Source organism: Scyliorhinus torazame, chromosome 11 (assembly GCF_047496885.1).
Source record: "Scyliorhinus torazame isolate Kashiwa2021f chromosome 11, sScyTor2.1, whole genome shotgun sequence".
NCBI classification, from domain to species: domain Eukaryota; kingdom Metazoa; phylum Chordata; class Chondrichthyes; order Carcharhiniformes; family Scyliorhinidae; genus Scyliorhinus; species Scyliorhinus torazame.
The window spans coordinates 252687528-252710361 of record NC_092717.1 but is presented as its reverse complement, the minus strand read 5'-3'; the positions used below and the strand labels follow the sequence as shown (position 1 = coordinate 252710361).

General features: G+C 53.8%; 1 protein-coding gene across 2 annotated transcripts in view; it reads right to left on the bottom strand.

The window, feature by feature from the left end:
• Window positions 1–22834, bottom strand: part of agap3 (ArfGAP with GTPase domain, ankyrin repeat and PH domain 3) — a 1400505-nt gene that overhangs the window by 897391 nt on the left and 480280 nt on the right. For both annotated transcript variants that reach the window (XM_072468572.1, XM_072468571.1), the window contains exon 2: window positions 21457–21515. In XM_072468572.1, the coding sequence (XP_072324673.1) occupies window positions 21457–21515 (59 nt within the window). The remainder of the gene's footprint in view (window positions 1–21456; window positions 21516–22834) is intronic.

Here is a 22834-nt window from a genome sequence, read left to right as displayed (position 1 = left end):
TGCTCTCCTACCTCCAAATCCAACACCTGGCCTGGTTCATTACCCAAAACCAAATCCAACGTGGCCTCGCCTCTTGTTGGCCTGTCAACATATTGTTTCAGGAAACCCTCCTGCACACACTGTACAAAAAACGACACATCTATTGTACTCGAACTATATCTTTTCCAGTCACCTGGTACACTCCGCACAAACACAGGGACCACTGACAGTCACCTGGTACACTCCGCACTAACACAGGGCCCACTGACAGTCCCCTGGTACACTCCGCACTAACACAGGGCCCACTGACAGTCGCCTGGTACACTCCGCACTAACACCTGGCCCACTGACAGTCGCCTGGTACACTCCGCACTAACACAGGGCTCACTGACAGTCGCCTGGTACACTCCGCACTAACACCTGGCCCACTGACAGTCGCCTGGTACACTCCGCACTAACACAGGGCCCACTGACAGTCACCTGGTACACTCCGCACTAACACAGGGCCCACTGACAGTCGCCTGGTACACTCCGCACTAACACAGGGCCCACTGACAGTCGCCTGGTACACTCCACACTAACACCTGGCCCACTGACAGTCGCCTGGTACACTCCGCACTAACACCTGGCCCACTGACAGTCGCCTGGTTCACTCCGCACTAACACAGGGCCCACTGACAGTCGCCTGGTACACTCCGCACTAACACAGGGCCCACTGACAGTCGCCTGGTACACTCCGCACTAACACCTGGCCCACTGACAGTCGCCTGGTACACTCCGCACTAACACAGGGCCCACTGACAGTCACCTGGTACACTCCGCACTAACACAGGGCCCACTGACAGTCGCCTGGTACACTCCGCACTAACACAGGGCCCACTGACAGTCGCCTGGTACACTCCGCACTAACACCTGGCCCACTGACAGTCGCCTGGTACACTCCGCACTAACACCTGGCCCACTGACAGTCGCCTGGTTCACTCCGCACTAACACAGGGCCCACTGACAGTCGCCTGGTACACTCCGCACTAATACAGGGCCCACTGACAGTTGCCTGGTACACTCCGCACTAACACAGGGCCCACTGACAGTCGCCTGGTACACTCCGCACTAACACAGGGCCCACTGACAGTCCCCTGGTACACTCCGCACTAACACAGGGCCCACTGACAGTCGCCTGGTACACTCCGCACTAACACCTGGCCCACTGACAGTCGCCTGGTACACTCCGCACTAACACAGGGCCCACTGACAGTCGCCTGGTACACTCCGCACTAGCACAGGGCCCACTGACAGTCCCCTGGTACACTCCGCACTAACACAGGGCCCACTGACAGTCGCCTGGTACACTCCGCACTAACACAGGGCCCACTGACCGTCGCCTGGTACACTCCGCACAAACACCTGGCCCACTGACAGTCGCCTGGTACACTCCGCACTAATACAGGGCCCACTGGCAGTCGCCTGGTACACTCCGCACTAACACAGAGCCCACTGACAATCCCCTGGTACACTCCGCACTAACACAGGGCCCACTGACAGTCGCCTGGTACACTCCGCACTAACACAGGGCCCACTGACAGTCGCCTGGTACACTCCGCACAAACACCTGGCCCACTGACAGTCGCCTGGTACACTCCACACAAACACAGGGCCCACTGACAGTCGCCTGGTATACTCCGCACAAACACCTGGCACACTGACAGTCGCCTGGTACACTCCGCACTAACACAGGGCCCACTGACAGTCGCCTGGTACACTCCGCACTAACACAGGGCCCACTGACAGTCGCCTGGTACACTCCGCACTAACACAGGGCCCACTGACAGTCGCCTGGTACACTCCGCACTAACACCTGGCCCACTGACAGTCGCCTGGTACACTCCGCACTAACACAGGGCCCACTGACAGTCGCCTGGTACACTCCGCACTAACACAGGGCCCACTGACAGTCGCCTGGTACACTCCACACTAACACAGGGCCCACTGACAGTCGCCTGGTACACTCCGCACTAACACAGGGCCCACTGACAGTCGCCTGGTACACTCCGCACTAACATCTGGCCCACTGACAGTCGCCTGGTACACTCCGCACTAACACAGGGCCCACTGACAGTCACCTGGTACACTCCGCACTAACACAGGGCCCACTGACAGTCGCCTGGTACACTCCGCACTAACACAGGGCCCACTGACAGTCGCCTGGTACACTCCACACTAACACCTGGCCCACTGACAGTCGCCTGGTACACTCCGTACTAACACCTGGCCCACTGACAGTCGCCTGGTTCACTCCGCACTAACACAGGGCCCACTGACAGTCGCCTGGTACACTCCGCACTAACACAGGGCCCACTGACAGTCGCCTGGTACACTCCGCACTAACACCTGGCCCACTGACAGTCGCCTGGTACACTCCGCACTAACACAGGGCCCACTGACAGTCACCTGGTACACTCCGCACTAACACAGGGCCCACTGACAGTCGCCTGGTACACTCCGCACTAACACAGGGCCCACTGACAGTCGCCTGGTACACTCCACACTAACACCTGGCCCACTGACAGTCGCCTGGTACACTCCGCACTAACACCTGGCCCACTGACAGTCGCCTGGTTCACTCCGCACTAACACAGGGCCCACTGACAGTCGCCTGGAACACTCCGCACTAACACAGGGCCCACTGACAGTCGCCTGGTACACTCCGCACTAATACAGGGCCCACTGACAGTCGCCTGGTACACTCCGCACTAACACAGGGCCCACTGACAGTCGCCTGGTACACTCCGCACTAACACAGGGCCCACTGACAGTCCCCTGGTACACTCCGCACTAACACAGGGCCCACTGACAGTCGCCTGGTACACTCCGCACTAACACAGGGCCCACTGACAGTCGCCTGGTACACTCCGCACAAACAGAGGGCCCACTGACAGTCGCCTGGTACAGTCCGCACTAACACAGGGCCCACTGACAGTCGCCTGGTACACTCCGCACTAACACAGGGCCCACTGACAGTCGCCTGGTACACTCCGCACTAACACAGTGCCCACTGACAGTCCCCTGGTACACTCCGCACTAACACAGGGCCCACTGACAGTCACCTGGTACACTCCGCACTAACACCTGGCCCACTGACAGTCGCCTGGTACACTCCGCACTAACACCTGGCCCACTGACAGTCGCCTGGTACACTCCGCACTAACACAGGGCCCACTGACAGTCGCCTGGTACACTCCGCACTAACACAGGGCCCACTGACAGTCCCCTGGTACACTCCGCACTAACACAGGGCCCACTGACAGTCGCCTGGTACACTCCGCACTAACACAGGGCCCACTGACCGTCGCCTGGTACACTCCGCACAAACACCTGGCCCACTGACAGTCGCCTGGTACACTCCGCACTAATACAGGGCCCACTGGCAGTCGCCTGGTACACTCCGCACTAACACAGAGCCCACTGACAATCCCCTGGTACACTCCGCACTAACACAGGGCCCACTGACAGTCGCCTGGTACACTCCGCACTAACACAGGGCCCACTGACAGTCGCCTGGTACACTCCGCACAAACACCTGGCCCACCTACAGTCGCCTGGTACACTCCACACAAACACAGGGCCCACTGACAGTCGCCTGGTATACTCCGCACAAACACCTGGCACACTGACAGTCGCCTGGTACACTCCGCACTAACACAGGGCCCACTGACAGTCGCCTGGTACACTCCGCACTAACACAGGGCCCACTGACAGTCGCCTGGTACACTCCGCACTAACACAGGGCCCACTGACAGTCGCCTGGTACACTCCGCACTAACACCTGGCCCACTGACAGTCGCCTGGTACACTCCGCACTAACACAGGGCCCACTGACAGTCGCCTGGTACACTCCGCACTAACACAGGGCCCACTGACAGTCGCCTGGTACACTCCGCACTAACACAGGGCCCACTGACAGTCGCCTGGTACACTCCGCACTAACACAGGGCCCACTGACAGTCGCCTGGTACACTCTGCACTAACACAGCGCCCACTGACAGTCGCCTGGTACACTCCGCACTAACACAGGGCCCACTGACAGTCGCCTGGTATACTCCGCACTAACACAGGGCCCACTGACAGTCGCCTGGTACACTCCGCACTAACACAGGGCCCACTGACAGTCGCCTGGTACACTCCGCACAAACACCTGGCCCACTGACAGTCGCCTGGTACACTCCGCACTAACACAGAGCCCACTGACAATCCCCTGGTACACTCCTCACTAACACAGGGCCCACTGACAGTCGCCTGGTACACTCCGCACTAACACAGGGCCCACTGACAGTCGCCTGGTACACTCCGCACAAACACCTGGCCCACTGACAGTCGCCTGGTACACGCCACACAAACACAGGGCCCACTGACAGTCGCCTGGTATACTCCGCACAAACACCTGGCACACTGACAGTCGCCTGGTACACTCCGCACTAACACAGGGCCCACTGACAGTCGCCTGGTACACTCCGCACTAACACAGGGCCCACTGACAGTCGCCTGGTACACTCCGCACTAACACAGGGCCCACTGACAGTCGCCTGGTACACTCCGCACTAACACCTGGCCCACTGACAGTCGCCTGGTACACTCCGCACTAACACAGGGCCCACTGACAGTCGCCTGGTACACTCCGCACTAACACAGGGCCCACTGACAGTCGCCTGGTACACTCCACACTAACACAGGGCCCACTGACAGTCGCCTGGTACACTCCGCACTAACACAGGGCCCACTGACAGTCGCCTGGTACACTCCGCACTAACACCTGGCCCACTGACAGTCGCCTGGTACACTCCGCACTAACACAGGGCCCACTGACAGTCACCTGGTACACTCCGCACTAACACAGGGCCCACTGACAGTCGCCTGGTACACTCCGCACTAACACAGGGCCCACTGACAGTCGCCTGGTACACTCCACACTAACACCTGGCCCACTGACAGTCGCCTGGTACACTCCGCACTAACACCTGGCCCACTGACAGTCGCCTGGTTCACTCCGCACTAACACAGGGCCCACTGACAGTCGCCTGGTACACTCCGCACTAACACAGGGCCCACTGACAGTCGCCTGGTACACTCCGCACTAACACCTGGCCCACTGACAGTCGCCTGGTACACTCCGCACTAACACAGGGCCCACTGACAGTCACCTGGTACACTCCGCACTAACACAGGGCCCACTGACAGTCGCCTGGTACACTCCGCACTAACACAGGGCCCACTGACAGTCGCCTGGTACACTCCACACTAACACCTGGCCCACTGACAGTCGCCTGGTACACTCCGCACTAACACCTGGCCCACTGACAGTCGCCTGGTTCACTCCGCACTAACACAGGGCCCACTGACAGTCGCCTGGTACACTCCGCACTAACACAGGGCCCACTGACAGTCGCCTGGTACACTCCGCACTAATACAGGGCCCACTGACAGTCGCCTGGTACACTCCGCACTAACACAGGGCCCACTGACAGTCGCCTGGTACACTCCGCACTAACACAGGGCCCACTGACAGTCCCCTGGTACACTCCGCACTAACACAGGGCCCACTGACAGTCGCCTGGTACACTCCGCACTAACACAGGGCCCACTGACAGTCGCCTGGTACACTCCGCACAAACAGAGGGCCCACTGACAGTCGCCTGGTACAGTCCGCACTAACACAGGGCCCACTGACAGTCGCCTGGTACACTCCGCACTAACACAGGGCCCACTGACAGTCGCCTGGTACACTCCGCACTAACACAGGGCCCACTGACAGTCCCCTGGTACACTCCGCACTAACACAGGGCCCACTGACAGTCACCTGGTACACTCCGCACTAACACCTGGCCCACTGACAGTCGCCTGGTACACTCCGCACTAACACCTGGCCCACTGACAGTCGCCTGGTACACTCCGCACTAACACAGGGCCCACTGACAGTCGCCTGGTACACTCCGCACTAACACAGGGCCCACTGACAGTCCCCTGGTACACTCCGCACTAACACAGGGCCCACTGACAGTCGCCTGGTACACTCCGCACTAACACAGGGCCCACTGACCGTCGCCTGGTACACTCCGCACTAACACAGGGCCCACTGACAGTCGCCTGGTACACTCCGCACAAACACCTGGCCCACTGACAGTCGCCTGGAACACTCCGCACTAATACAGGGCCCACTGGCAGTCGCCTGGTACACTCCGCACTAACACAGAGCCCACTGACAATCCCCTGGTACACTCCGCACTAACACAGGGCCCACTGACAGTCGCCTGGTACACTCCGCACTAACACAGGGCCCACTGACAGTCGCCTGGTACACTCCGCACAAACACCTGGCCCACTGACAGTCGCCTGGTACACTCCACACAAACACAGGGCCCACTGACAGTCGCCTGGTATACTCCGCACAAACACCTGGCACACTGACAGTCGCCTGGTACACTCCGCACTAACACAGGGCCCACTGACAGTCGCCTGGTACACTCCGCACTAACACAGGGCCCACTGACAGTCGCCTGGTACACTCCGCACTAACACAGGGCCCACTGACAGTCGCCTGGTACATTCCGCACTAACACCTGGCCCACCGACAGTCGCCTGGTACACTCCGCACTAACACAGGGCCCACTGACAGTCGCCTGGTACACTCCGCACTAACACAGGGCCCACTGACAGTCGCCTGGTACACTCCGCACTAACACAGGGCCCACTGACAGTCGCCTGGTACACTCCGCACTAACACAGGGCCCACTGACAGTCGCCTGGTACACTCTGCACTAACACAGGGCCCACTGACAGTCGCCTGGTACACTCCGCACTAACACAGGGCCCACTGACAGTCGCCTGGTATACTCCGCACTAACACAGGGCCCACTGACAGTCGCCTGGTACACTCCGCACTAACACAGGGCCCACTGACAGTCGCCTGGTACACTCCGCACAAACACCTGGCCCACTGACAGTCGCCTGGTACACTCCGCACTAACACAGGGCCCACTGACAGTCGCCTGGTACACTCCGCACTAACACCTGGCCCACTGACAGTCGCCTGGTACACTCCACACTAACACCTGGCCCACTGACAGTCGCCTGGTACACTCCGCACTAACACAGGGCCCACTGACAGTCGCCTGGTACACTCCGCACTAACACAGGGCCCACTGACAGTCGCCTGGCACACTCCACACTAACACAGGGCCCACTGACAGTCGCCTGGTACACTCCACACAAACACAGGGCGCACTGACAGTCGCCTGGTACACTCCGCACTAACACCTGGCCCACTGACAGTCGCCTGGTACACTCCGCACTAACACAGGGCCCACTGACAGTCGCCTGGTACACTCCGCACTAACACCTGGCCCACTGACAGTCGCCTGGTACACTCCGCACAAACACAGGGCCCACTGACAGTCGCCTGGTACACTCCGCACTAACACAGGGCCCACTGACAGTCGCCTGGTACACTCCGCACTAACACAGGGCCCACTGACAGTCGCCTGGTACACTCCGCACTAACACAGGGCGCACTGACAGTCGCCTGGTACACTCCACACTAACACAGGGCCCACTGACAGTCGCCTGGTACACTCTGCACTAACACAGGGCCCACTGACAGTCGCCTGGTACACTCTGCACTAACACAGGGCCCACTGACAGTCGCCTGGTACACTCCGCACTAACACAGGGCCCACTGACAGTCGCCTGGTACACTCCGCACTAACACAGGGCCCACTGACAGTCGCCTGGTACACTCCGCACAAACACAGGGCCCACTGACAGTCGCCTGGTACACTCCGCACTAACACAGGGCCCACTGACAGTCGCCTGGTACACTCCGCACGAACACAGGGCCCACTGACAGTCGCCTGGTACACTCCACACTAACACAGGGCCCACTGACAGTCACCTGGTACACTCCGCACTAACACAGGGCCCACTGACAGTCGCCTGGTACACTCCACACAAACACAGGGCGCACTGACAGTCGCCTGGTACACTCCGCACTAACACCTGGCCCACTGACAGTCGCCTGGTACACTCCGCACTAACACAGGGCCCACTGACAGTCGCCTGGTACACTCCGCACTAACACCTGGCCCACTGACAGTCGCCTGGTACACTCCGCACTAACACAGGGCCCACTGACAGTCGCCTGGTACACTCCGCACAAACACCTGGCACACTGACAGTCGCCTGGTACACTCCACACTAACACAGGGCCCACTGACAGTCGCCTGGAACGCTCCACACTAACACAGGGCGCACTGACAGTCGCCTGGTACGCTCCGCTCTAACACAGGGCCCACTGACAGTCGCCTGGTACGCTCCACACTAACACAGGGCGCACTGACAGTCGCCTGGTACACTCCGCACTAACACAGGGCCCACTGACAGTCGCCTGGTACACTCCACACTAACACAGGGCGCACTGACAGTCGCCTGGTACACTCCGCACAAACACCTGGCCCACTGATAGTCGCCTGGTACACTCCGCACTAACACAGGGCCCACTGACAGTCGCCTGGTACACTCCGCACAAACACCTGGCCCACTGACAGTCGCCTGGTACACTCCACACTAACACAGGGCGCACTGACAGTCGCCTGGTACACTCCACACTAACACAGGGCCCACTGACAGTCGCCTGGTACACTCTGCACTAACACAGGGCCCACTGACAGTCGCCTGGTACACTCTGCACTAACACAGGGCCCACTGACAGTCGCCTGGTACACTCCGCACTAACACCTGGCCCACTGACAGTCGCCTGGTACACTCCGCACTAACACAGGGCCCACTGACAGTCACCTGGTACACTCCGCACTAACACCTGGCCCACTGACAGTCGCCTGGTACACTCCGCACTAACACAGGGCCCACTGACAGTCGCCTGGTACACTCCGCACAAACACCTGGCACACTGACAGTCGCCTGGTACACTCCACACTAACACAGGGCCCACTGACAGTCGCCTGGTACGCTCCACACTAACACAGGGCGCACTGACAGTCGCCTGGTACGCTCCGCACTAACACAGGGCCCACTGACAGTCGCCTGGTACGCTCCACACTAACACAGGGCGCACTGACAGTCGCCTGGTACACTCCGCACTAACACAGGGCCCACTGACAGTCGCCTGGTACACTCCACACTAACACAGGGCGCACTGACAGTCGCCTGGTACACTCCGCACAAACACCTGGCCCACTGACAGTCGCCTGGTACACTCCGCACTAACACAGGGCCCACTGACAGTCGCCTGGTACACTCCGCACAAACACCTGGCCCACTGACAGTCGCCTGGTACACTCCGCACTAACACAGGGCGCACTGACAGTCGCCTGGTACACTCCACACTAACACAGGGCCCACTGACAGTCGCCTGGTACACTCTGCACTAACACAGGGCCCACTGACAGTCGCCTGGTACACTCTGCACTAACACAGGGCCCACTGACAGTCGCCTGGTACACTCCGCACTAACACAGGGCCCACTGACAGTCGCCTGGTACACTCCGCACTAACACAGGGCCCACTGACAGTCGCCTGGTACACTCCGCACTAACACCTGGCCCACTGACAGTCGCCTGGTACACTCCGCACTAACACAGGGCCCACTGACAGTCGCCTGGTACACTCCGCACTAACACAGGGCCCACTGACAGTCGCCTGGTACACTCTGCACTAACACAGGGCCCACTGACAGTCGCCTGGTACACTCCGCACTAACACAGGGCCCACTGACAGTCGCCTGGTACACTCCGCACTAACACAGGGCCCACTGACAGTCGCCTGGTACACTCCGCACTAACACAGGGCCCACTGACAGTCGCCTGGTACACTCCGCACTAACACCTGGCCCACTGACAGTCGCCTGGTACACTCCACACTAACACAGGGCCCACTGACAGTCGCCTGGTACGCTCCACACTAACACAGGGCCCACTGACAGTCGCCTGGTACACTCCGCACTAACACAGGGCCCACTGACAGTCGCCTGGTACGCTCCACACTAACACAGGGCCCACTGACAGTCGCCTGGTACACTCCGCACTAACACAGGGCCCACTGACAGTCGCCTGGTACACTCCGCACTAACACAGGGCCCACTGACAGTCGCCTGGTACACTCCGCACTAACACAGGGCCCACTGACAGTCGCCTGGTACACTCCGCACTAACACAGGGCCCACTGACAGTCGCCTGGTATACTCCGCACAAACACCTGGCCCACTGACAGTCGCCTGGTACACTCCGCACTAACACAGGGCCCACTGACAGTCGCCTGGTACACTCCACACTAACACAGGGCCCACTGACAGTCGCCTGGTACGCTCCACACTAACACAGGGCCCACTGACAGTCGCCTGGTACACTCCGCACTAACACAGGGCCCACTGACAGTCACCTGGTACGCTCCACACTAACACAGGGCCCACTGACAGTCGCCTGGTACACTCCGCACTAACACAGGGCCCACTGACAGTCGCCTGGTACACTCCGCACTAACACAGGGCCCACTGACAGTCGCCTGGTACACTCCGCACTAACACAGGGCCCACTGACAGTCGCCTGGTACACTCCGCACTAACACAGGGCCCACTGACAGTCGCCTGGTATACTCCGCACAAACACCTGGCCCACTGACAGTCGCCTGGTACACTCCACACAAACACAGGGCCCACTGACAGTCGCCTGGTACACTCCACACTAACACCTGGCCCACTGACAGTCGCCTGGTACACTCCGCACTAACACAGGGCCCACTGACAGTCGCCTGGTACACTCCGCACTAACACAGGGCCCACTGACAGTCGCCTGGTACACTCCGCACTAACACCTGGCCCACTGACAGTCGCCTGGTACACTCCGCACTAACACCTGGCCCACTGACAGTCGCCTGGTACACTCCGCACAAACACCTGGCACACTGACAGTCGCCTGGTACACTCCGCACTAACACCTGGCCCACTGACAGTCGCCTGGTACACTCCGCACTAACACAGGGCCCACTGACCGTCGCCTGGTACACTCCGCACTAACACAGGGCCCACTGACAGTCCCCTGGTACACTCCGCACTAACACAGGGCCCACTGACAGTCGCCTGGTACACTCCGCACTAACACCTGGCCCACTGACAGTCGCCTGGTACACTCCGCACAAACACCTGGCACACTGACAGTCGCCTGGTACACTCCGCACTAACACAGGGCCCACTGATAGTCGCCTGGTACACTCCGCACTAACACCTGGCCCACTGACAGTCGCCTGGTACACTCCGCACAAACACCTGGCACACTGACAGTCGCCTGGTACACTCCGCACTAACACCTGGCCCACTGACAGTCGCCTGGTACACTCCGCACTAACACAGGGCCCACTGACCGTCGCCTGGTACACTCCGCACTAACACAGGGCCCACTGACAGTCCCCTGGTACACTCCGCACTAACACAGGGCCCACTGACAGTCGCCTGGTACACTCCGCACTAACACCTGGCCCACTGACAGTCGCCTGGTACACTCCGCACAAACACCTGGCACACTGACAGTCGCCTGGTACACTCCGCACTAACACCTGGCCCACTGACAGTCGCCTGGTACACTCCGCACTAACACAGGGCCCACTGACAGTCGCCTGGTACACTCCGCACTAACACAGGGCCCACTGACAGTCGCCTGGTACACTCCGCACTAACACCTGGCCCACTGACAGTCGCCTGGTACACTCCGCACTAACACAGGGCCCACTGACCGTCGCCTGGTACACTCCGCACTAACACAGGGCCCACTGACAGTCCCCTGGTACACTCCGCACTAACACAGGGCCCACTGACAGTCGCCTGGTACACTCCGCACTAACACCTGGCCCACTGACAGTCGCCTGGTACACTCCGCACAAACACCTGGCACACTGACAGTCGCCTGGTACACTCCGCACTAACACAGGGCCCACTGACAGTCGCCTGGTACACTCCGCACTAACACAGGGCCCACTGACAGTCGCCTGGTACACTCCGCACTAACACAGGGCCCACTGACAGTCGCCTGGTACACTCCGCACTAACACAGGGCCCACTGACAGTCGCCTGGTATACTCCGCACAAACACCTGGCACACCGCAGGCCCACGGTCAGTTCACTCTGTACTCTCACATGGACAGTGTCCAAGACCGACACAGCTTCCCAGCTAAACCCCACAGGCTTCAAAACGCTGAGTTCGCCAGTCTGCAGTCAGTGAGCGGGGACCACAGTCAGGCTGTGGACAAACGCCCCACTGAGCAGGACTCAATAACGCAGAATATAACTGTGGAAAGACACAGATGCAGGTTCAGACTCCCAACCTCTCCTTCCGCTCGCACACTCCCAGGGGATAGTGACATTGAGGTACGTGTGTCTGTTTGAAGCTCACTCACTCACATTCTCTCACTGACTCTCTCTCTCCCACCCACACCTCACTCACACACACACACTCACTCACACATGACTCACACACTCACTCTCTCACTCACTCGCCCACCCACACCTCACTCACTCTCTCACCCACACTCTCTCACACACTCACTCTCACACACACACACTCACTCTCACACTCTCTCTCTCTCACTTACTCACTCAGGCACTCACTGAGTCACTCACTGAGTCACTCACTCAGTCACTCACACACTCACTCACACACTCTCTCTCTCACTCACTCGCCCACCCACACCTCACACACTCACTCACACACTCTCTCTCTCACTCACTCGCCCACCCACACCTCACACACTCACTCACACACTCTCTCTCTCACTCACTCGCCCACCCACACCTCACACACTCACTTACACACTCACTCACACACTCACTCGCACTCACTCACTCACACCTCACTCACTCACAGTATGATACCATTGTGTCTGTCAAGGGAATAATACCCAAGGTGGGAGCTCGCACTGTGCAGAGCAGTGATGTGATACACTTTGAGCATTATGTAATGGAGATTTTCTGAAGTGTTTTTTGGAACAGGCTGACACTGCTGTTCTGGGCACTTGGGCTGCTCAGGCCTGTTTTTTGGGTTGTGCACTTTGTTCTGTGTCAGCACAGACTGTTAATTACACAGTACAGCCCAAAATCAACACAAACAAGACAAAGAACCTTCGGTGTGGATCCACCCCTTCATTAAGTGAACAAATGGCCCTTGATGGTACCTGACAACCAACAGTGAGGATCAGTAGGAGAGCGCATGGCTCCTTGTCTCGAGGGTTAAGTAATGGATACCTGGATCTCTGCCACTCTGCCAAACCCCGAAACTTCACACCAGTTTCATGGTGTCCTCTTCACTCTCCACAGAGCAATAGAAGGGAGAAGTGGGCTCAATTTCCCAGGGCTGCGAAACGTGCAGTAAAGTGAGATCACCAAAGAAGGGGAGAGGTCATCAGGAGGAGGACAATAGAAATGTGTATTTACAGAGCATTCATTTCCACAGTAACGAGCCTGAAAGTGCTCCACAGGATCATTATCAAACAAAATGCAACACGGAGCCACATTCAGAGATATCGCTGCGAGAGAACATAAGAACTAGGAGCAGGAGTCGGCCATCTGGCCCCTCGAGCCTGCTCCACCATTCAATGAGATCATGGCTGATCTTTTGTGGACTCAGCTCCACTTTCCGGCCCGAACACCATAACCCTTAATCCCTTTATTCTTCAAAAAACTATCTATCTTTATCTTAAAAACATTTAATGAAGGAGCCTCTACTGCTTCACTGGGCAAGGAATTCCATAGATTCACAACCCTTTGGGTGAAGAAGTTCCTCCTAAACTCAGTCCTAAATCTACTTCCCCTTATTTTGAGGCTATGCCCCCTAGTTCTGCTTTCACCCGCCAGTGGAAACAACCTGCCCGCATCTATCCTATCTATTCCCTTCATAATCTTATATGTTTCTATAAGATCCCCCCTCATCCTTCTAAATTCCAACGAGTACAGTCCCAGTCTACTCAACCTCTCCTCGTAATCCAACCCCTTCAGCTCTGGGATTAACCTAGTGAATCTCCTCTGCACACCCTCCAGTGCCAGTACGTCCTTTCTCAGGTAAGGAGACCAAAACTGAGCACAATACTCCAGGTGTGGCCTCACTAACACCTTACACAATTGCAGCATTACCTCCCTAGTCTTAAACTCCATCCCTCTAGCAATGAAGGACAAAATTCAATTTGCCTTCTTAATCACCTGTTGCACCTGTAAACCAACTTTTTGCGACTCATGCACTAGCACACCCAGGTCTCTCTGCACAGCAGCATGTTTTAATATTTTATCATTTAAATAATAATCCCTTTTGCTGTTATTCCTACCAAAATGGATAACCTCACATTTGTCAACATTTGGTTTTCAGGAATATTTTAAAGGGTGACACAGAGGTGCAGCAGTTTAAAGAAGGAATTCCAACATTTGCACCTGGACAGCTGGCAGCTTGGATGCCAATGGTGGAGCAACAGAAATTGGGGAAGGTCAAGAGGTCAGGATGAGGGGCAGAGATATTTTGAAGGGCTGGGGGAGATGACCGGATTTGACAACAGAGATCGGGATGTGGGTGAGCAAGCATAGGGATGGTGGGAAAACGTGTGATTTAGGATATGGGCTGCAGAGTTTGGAGGACCTCACGTTTACAGAGGGTAGACTGCGGCAGAGCAGCCGGGAGAGATTTGAAATTGTCACCTCTGGTGGTGAAAAGGCACGTCAGAGGGTTTCAGCAGCAAAGGAGCTGTGATAGGGCCCAAGTCAGCCAATGTAACTGAGGAGAAATAAAGAACAAAGAAAAGTACAGCACAGGAACAGGCCCTTCGGCCCTCCAAGCCCGTGCCGACCATGCTGCCCGACTAAACTACAATCTTCTACACTTCCTGGGTCCGTATCCCTCTATTCTCATCCTATTCATGTATTTGTCAAGATGCCCCTTAAATGTCACTATCGTCCCTGCTTCCACCACCTCCTCCGGTAGCGAGTTCCAGGCACCCACTACCCTCTGCGTAAAAAACTTGCCTCGTACATCTACTCTAAACCTTGCCCCTCTCACCTTAAACCTATGCCCCCTAGTAATTGACCCCTCTACCCTGGGGAAAAGCCTCTGACTATCCACTCTGTCTATGCCCCTCGTAATTTTGTAGACCTCTATCAGGTCGCCCCTCAACTTCCGTCGTTCCAGTGAGAACAAACCGAGTTTATTCAACCGAGGCTTAGATGTTTATCCTGGAGTCAAATATGACACCAAGGTTGTCAACACTCTGGTTAAGATTCATACAGCTGACAGGGAGATGGATGGAATTGCTAGCTAGGGAACCTTGTTTGTAGCAGGGAGTGTGGACAACGGTTTCAAACTTCCCAATATTTAATTGGAGGAAATTTTTGTTCATCCAGTACGGAATGTTGGATAAATGGTTTAATAATTTAGCAACAATGGAGGAGTGAGACAGCAGAGAGTGAGAAAAACTCAGTGAGAACGCCGAAACTCACTGAGTGCCTTTGGATGGTTTTACTCAGAGACAGCATCTAGATGAGAACTGGGTGAGGGCCAATGGTAGATTCTAATGGGTCATCACAGATAACAGAGCAGGAAAATAAGTCATTTCAAGTCATTCAGTCATTCTCTGGCTACGATTTGATCAAACTCAATTGGGAATGCCCACTGATGGTATCACAATGTTCAGCATCATTCACGACTCCAAACGTACTGAAGCCATCAGTGTCCATATGCAGAAACACCGGGAAACAATTTCAGCTTGGACCTTTTAAAAATTAATTCTTCCACAGAGTGTATTCTACGGGACGCTCTCCCACGGGCGGCACGGTGGTTAGCACAGTTGCTTCACAGCGGCAGGGTCCCAAGTTTGATTCCCAGCTTGGGTCACTGTCTGTGCGGAGTCTGCACGTTCTCCCCGTGTCTGCGTGGGTTTCCTCCGGGTGCTCCGGTTTCCTCCCACAAGTCCTGAAAGACGTGCTGTTAGGTGAATTGGACATTCTGAATTCTCCCTCCGTGTACCCGAACAGGCGCCGGAATGTGGCGACTAGGGGCTTTTCACAGTAACTTCATTGCAGTGTTAATGTAAACCTACTTGTGACAATAAAAGATTATTATTATTTATTATGATTATTATTTTATTATTTATTATTATTTGTATATTTTGTTTATGATGATTTGTTTATTATATTTTATTGATTATTATTATTTAATTGAAGTGGGTGTCCCTGGCTAGGCCAGCATTTATTGCACTGACGTGCTGGGCTGCTCCTTCATTGAGGATGGGAAGATTCTCCTCCTCCTCCGGGGTGGGTTATTTAATTGTCCACCACCATTCACGGCTGGGTGTGGCAGGGCTGCAGAGCTTCGATCTGATGGGTTAGTTGTGGGATTGCTTAGCCCTGCTTCTTGCATGCTACATCTGCTGTTTGGCACACAAGGACTCCTGTTTTTATAAAATACACCCTTACGTGATGTGGCGTAAATGGCTAAGCCGGCATTTATTGCCCATCCCTAATTGCCTGCAGAAGGTGGTGGTGGGCTGCATTCTTGAACCGCTGCAGTCTGTGAGGTGTGGGTACACCCACAGTGCTCTTAGGGAGGCAGTTCCAGGATTTTGACCAAGTTACAGTGAAGAAATGGCGATATATTTCCAGGTCAGGGTGGTGTGTGACCTGCACAGGCTTTGGGGAGTCAGGATTCCCAGCCTCTGACCTGCCCTGGTAGCCACAGTATTAGTGTGGTAGTCCAGTTAAGTTTCTGATCAATGGTAACCCCCCAGACTGTTGACTGTGGGCGATTCAGCGATGGTGATGCTATTGAATGTCAAGGGGCGATGGTTAGATTCTCTCTTTTTGGAGAAGGTGATTGCCTGGCACATGTTCTTTGTGCTGTAGCTTCATCAAGCTGACACCTGGGGCAGCATGGTGACACAGTGGTTAGCACTGCTGCCTCATGGCCCGGAGCACCTGGGTTTGATCCCAGCCCTGGGTCACTGTCCGTGTGGAGTTTGCACATTCTCCCCGTGTCTGCGTGGGTCTCACCCCCACAACCCAAAGATGTGCAGGATACAAAGAGCAAAGAACAATACAGCGCAGGAACAGGCCCTTCGGCCCTCCAAGCCTGCGCCGATCATGTGCCCTATTTTGACCAACCGCCTGTATCCTTCTATATCCCGTCTGTTCATGTGCCTGTCCAGGTCGCTAACGTATTTGCCTCAACCACCTCACTTGGCAGTGCATTCCAGGCCACCAGTGTAATTCTTCTCTTCTGTGTAAAAAACATCCCCCGCACATCTCCACTGAACCTATGTCCCCTCACCTTGAACTTGTGCCCCCTTGTAATTGTCATTTCCGCCCTGGGAAAAAGCCTCCAACTGTTCACCCTATCTATACCCCTCATAATTTTATAAATGTCTATCAAGTCGCCCCTCAGCCTCCGTCTCTCTAGGGAGAACAATCCCAGTTTATTCAATCTCTCCTCATAGCTAATACCCTCCATACCAGGCAACATCCTGGTAAACCTTTTCTGTACTCTCTCCAAAGCCTCCACGTCCTTCTGGTAGTGCGGTGACCAGAATTGGACACATTATTCCAAATGTGGCTTAACCAAAGTTCTATATTTGTAACATAATTTGTGTGCTTTTATACTCAATACCCTGTCCTCTGAAGGCAAGCATGCCATAGGCTTTCTTCAGCACCATTTCCACCTGTGCTGCCACTTTTAAGGATCTGTGTCTTTAGTGTCTTTATGCTCCTGATGGTTCTGCCATTTATTTTACAGCTCCCACCTGAATTGGAATGACCAAAATGCATCACATAAGAACATAAGAACCGAAAAACTAGGAGCAGGAGTCGGCCATCTGGCCCCTCGAGCCTGCTCCGCCATTCAGTGAGATCATGGCTGATCTTTTGTGGACTCAGCTCCACTTTCCGGCCCAAACACCATAACCCTTAATCCCTTTATTCTTCAAAAAACTATCTATCTTTATCTTAAAAACATTTAATGAAGGAGCTTCAACTGTTCACTGGGCAAGGAATTCCATAGATTCACAACCCTTTGGGTGAAGAAGTTCCTCCTAAGCTCAGTCCTAAATCTACTTCCTCTTATTTTGAGGCTATGCCCCCGAGTTCTGCTTTCACCCACCAGTGGAAACAACCTGCCCGCATCTATCCTATCTATTCCCTTCATAATCTTATATGTTTCTATAAGATCCCCCCGCATCCTTCTAAATTCCACGAGTACAGTCCCAGTCTCCTCAACCTCTCCTCGTAATCCAACCTCCTCAACTCTGGGATTAACCTAGTGAATCTCCTCTGCACACCCTCCAGTGCCAGTACGTCCTTTCTCAGGTAAGGAGACCAAAACTGAACACAATACTCCAGGTGTGGCCTCACTAACACCTTATACAATTGCAGCATAACCTCCCTAGTCTTAAACTCCATCCCTCTAGCAATGAAGGACAAAACTCCATTTGCCTTCTTAATCACCTGTTGCACCTGACAACCAACGTTTTGGTCATGCACTAGCACACCCAGGTCTCTCTGCACAGCAGCATGTTTAATATTTTATCATTTAAATAATAATTCCTTTTGCTGTTATTCCTACCAAAATGGATAGCCTCACATTTGTCCAACATTGAATTCCATCTGCCAGACCCTAGCCCATTCACTTAGCCTATCCAAATCCCTCTGCAGACTTCCAGTATCCTCTGCACTTTTACTTTATCACTCATCTTAGTGTCGTCTGCAAACCTGGACACATTGCCCTTGGTCCCCAACTCCAAATCATCTATGTAAATTGTGAACAATTGTGGGCCCAACACTGATCCCTGAGGGACACCACTAGCTATTGATTGCCAACCAGAGAAACACCCATTAATCCCCACTCTTTGCTTTCTATTAATTAACCAATCCTCTATCCATGCTACTACTTTACCCTTAATGCCATGCATCTTTATCTTATGCAGCAACCTTTTGTGTGGCACCTTGTCAAAGGCTTTCTGGAAATCCAGATATACCACATCCATTGGCCCCCTGTTATCTACCGCACTGGTAATGCCCTCAAAAAATTCCACTAAATTAGTTGGCACGACCTGCCCTTTATGAACCCCTGCTGTGTCTGCCCAATGGGACAATTTCCATCCAGATGCCTCGCTATTTCTTCCTTAATGATAGATTCCAGCATTTTCCCTACTACCGAAGTTAAGCTAACTGGCCTATAATTACCCACTTTCTGCCTACCTCCTTTTTTAAACAGTGGTGTCACATTTGCTAATTTCCAATCTGCCGGGACCATCCCAGAGTCTAGTGAATTTTGGTAAATTATCACGAGTGCATTTGCAATTTCCCTAGCCATCTCTTTTAGCACTCTGGGATGCATTCCATCAGAGCCAGGAGACTTGTCTACCTTTAGCCCCATTAGCTTCCCCATCACTACTACCTTAGTGATAACAATCATCTCAAGGTCATAGCCTCATTTCCATCAGTCACTGGCATGTTATTTGTGTCTTCCACTGTGAAGACCGACCCAAAACACCTGTTCAGTTCCTCAGCCATTTCCTCATCTCCCATTATTAAATCTCCCTTCTCATCCTCCTAAGGACCAATATTTACCTTAGCCACTCTTTTTTGTTTTATATATTTGTAGTAACTTTTACTATCTGTTTTTATATTCTGAGTAAGTTTATTCTCATAATCTGTCTTACTCTTCTTTATAGCTTTTTTAGTAGCTTTCTGTTGCCCCCTAAAGATTTCCCAGTCCTCTAGTCTCCCACTAATCTCTGTCACTTTGTAAGCTTTTTCCTTCAATTTGATACTCTCCCTTATTTCCTTAGATATCCACGGTCGATTTTCCCTCTTTCTACTGTCCTTCCTTTTTGTTAATATAAACGTTTGCTGAGCACTGTGAAAAATCGCTTGGAAGGTTCTCCACTGTTCCTCAACTTTTTCACCATAAAGTCTTTTCTCCCAGTCACCTCGCATTTGTCTGGGTTAACCTCCATCAGCCATTTCTCTGCCCAATTTTGCAGCCTATCTATATCCTGCTGTATTCTGTGACAATCTTCATCACTATCCGCAACTCCTACAATCTTAGTATCATCCTCAAACTTGCGAATCAGACCCGCTACATTTTCTTCCAAGTCATTCATATATATGTTACAAAGAGCAGAGGTCCCAGTACTGAACCCTGCGGAAAACCACTAGTTACAGACCTCCATTCGGAAAAATACCCTCCCACTGCTACCCTCTGTCTTCTATGGCCAAGCCAGTTCTGAATCAGAACAGTGAGAGCCTTTTTCCTCGGATGGTGATGTCTAGCACGAGGGGACATAGCTTTAAATTGAGGGGAGATAGATACAGGACAGATGTCAGAGGTAGTTTCTTTACTCAGACAGTAGTAAGGGCGTGGAATGCCCTGCCTGCAACAGTAGTGGACTCGCCAACACTAAGGGCATTCAAATGGTCATTGGATAGACATATGGACGATAACAGAATAGTGTAGATGGGCTTTAGAGTGGTTTCACAGGTCGGTGCAACATCGAGGGCCGAAGGGCCTGTACTGCGCTGTAATGTTCTATGTTCTATGAATCCATCTAGCTAGTTCACCCCTGACCCTGTGTGATCTAATCTTTTGCACCAGCCTGCCATAAGGGACCTTATCAAATGCTTTTCTAAGTCCATGTAGACAACATCCACAGCCCTTCCCTCATCAATCATTTTTGTCAGCTCCTCAAAAATCTCAATTAAATTAGTGAGACATGACCTCCCTCGTACAAAACCATGAGGGAGTCTGTCTGTTGCTGATAAGACCATTCACTTCCAAATGTGCATAGATCCGATCTCTGAGAATCTTTTCCAACAATTTCACTATCCCTGACGTCAAGCACACTGGCCTATAATTACCCGGGTTACCCTTGCTACCCTTCTTAAATAACACGACAACATTGGCTATCCTCCAATCCTCTGGGATCTCACCTGTGGCCAATGAGGAAACAAAGATTTCTGTCAGAGGCTCAGCTATTTCATCTCTTGTCTCCCTCAGTAATCTGGAATAGGTGACATCTGGCCCTGGGGATTTGTCTACCTTATGCTTTTTAACACACCTAATACTTCCTCCCTCGTAATAATGACCTGTTCTAAAGTATTTACACATCCCTCCGACACACCACCAATCAATGTGTCCCTCTCCTTTGTGAATGTGCAAAGATTTTCCTTCTTGTTGGTTCCCTCACCACCTGCTGCGGACCCAGTCTATCAGCTATGTCCTTTAGGACCCGGCCAGCTTGGCCAATAGTGGGGCTATCGAGCCACTCTTGGTAAGGGACAATTAAGTTCCCCATCCAGAATATATTCTGTGTCCTTGCTACCCTCAGTGCTTCTTTCAATTGGTGTTCAACATGGAGGAGTACTATTTTTGACTCAGACAAAAGGAGAAGATCACTTACCACTTTCAGCTCTGGGACAGACCGGCTCAGCGTCCACTCCTGACTGTTCACAAACGAGTCTGTAACAAACACCACAGACCAGGTTAGCTACAGGTTCTCCCCACAGCTAAACAACAAAGAAATAATCTTCAAAATTAGCACCTTTCATATCCTTGGGGGATTCCAAAGTACGCGGCAGTCAGTAAGTTACTTGTGAAGTGTCATCATTGCAGTACTGGGACTGAGCCAAGCCTGGCACACGCTGCCAGTGGAGGATTAGTCATTTCAAGTGGCACATTGTTCCATTTAACAACATCTGGGTTGTGTATTGTCTTTGACAGTAAATGCCCCTTGGCATCCCAACACCGCCTGCCTGTGCAGAAGGATCGAACTGACTGCAATGTCCGACCACATTCACGGGAAAGTATGAAAGGTTTGAAGCAGAGCTTTGTTCCAATTTGAAGACTTGCCTTTACACTGGACTCTCTCCACCAGAAACCAACCTGGACCACATATCAATACTGTGGCATCAAGAGCCGGTCAGAGGCTGGGAATCCTGCAAGAGTAACTCGCCTCCTCACTCCCCAAAGCAACGCTCAAGAAGCTCAACACCCTCTAGGACAAGGCAGCCCCGCTTGGTTGGCAAACCATCCACCACTTTCAATATCCACTCCCTGTACCACTGACAGCAATGTATACCATATACAAAATGCACTGTAGGAACCCACCCAAGGAACCCACTTCGACAACACCTTCTAAACCCATGACCTCTGCTACCTAGAAGGTCAAAGGCAACAGATGCACAGGAACACCACCACCTGCAAGTTCACCGCCCTGACTTGGAAATATATTGCCATCCCGTCACTGTCGCTGGGTAAAAATCCTGGAACTGCCTCCCTTACAGCACTGTAGCTGTGTGAAATGAAAATCGCTTATTGTCACAAGTAGGCTTCAAATGAAGTTACTGTGAAAAGCCCCTAGTCGCCACATTCCGGAGCCTGTTCGGGGAGGCTGGTACGGGAATTGAACCGTGCTGCTGGCCTGCCTTCGTCTGCTTTCAAAGCCAGCGATTTAGCCCTGTGCTAAACAGCCCCTCTACACCACATGGACTGCTGCAGTTAAGAAGGCAGCTCACCACTCAAGGATAAAAAGGATAAAAATGCTGGCCGAGCCAGCAACGCCCAGATCATGTGAAAGAATAAAAAATAGGAAAGAAATTCTTGGTAAAAGATGTAAATGTCGCCACAGTCCCAGAGGCCCGTAGGCTGCTTTCCCCTTTGAGGGCTGATGGTGGTGGTTTAACCTGAGGGTCACCACTCCACAGGCGAGGGGCAAAGTTGAGAAGGCGGAGCCTTCATGAATAACCTCTGCTGGTACAGGAATTGAACCCGCGCTGCTG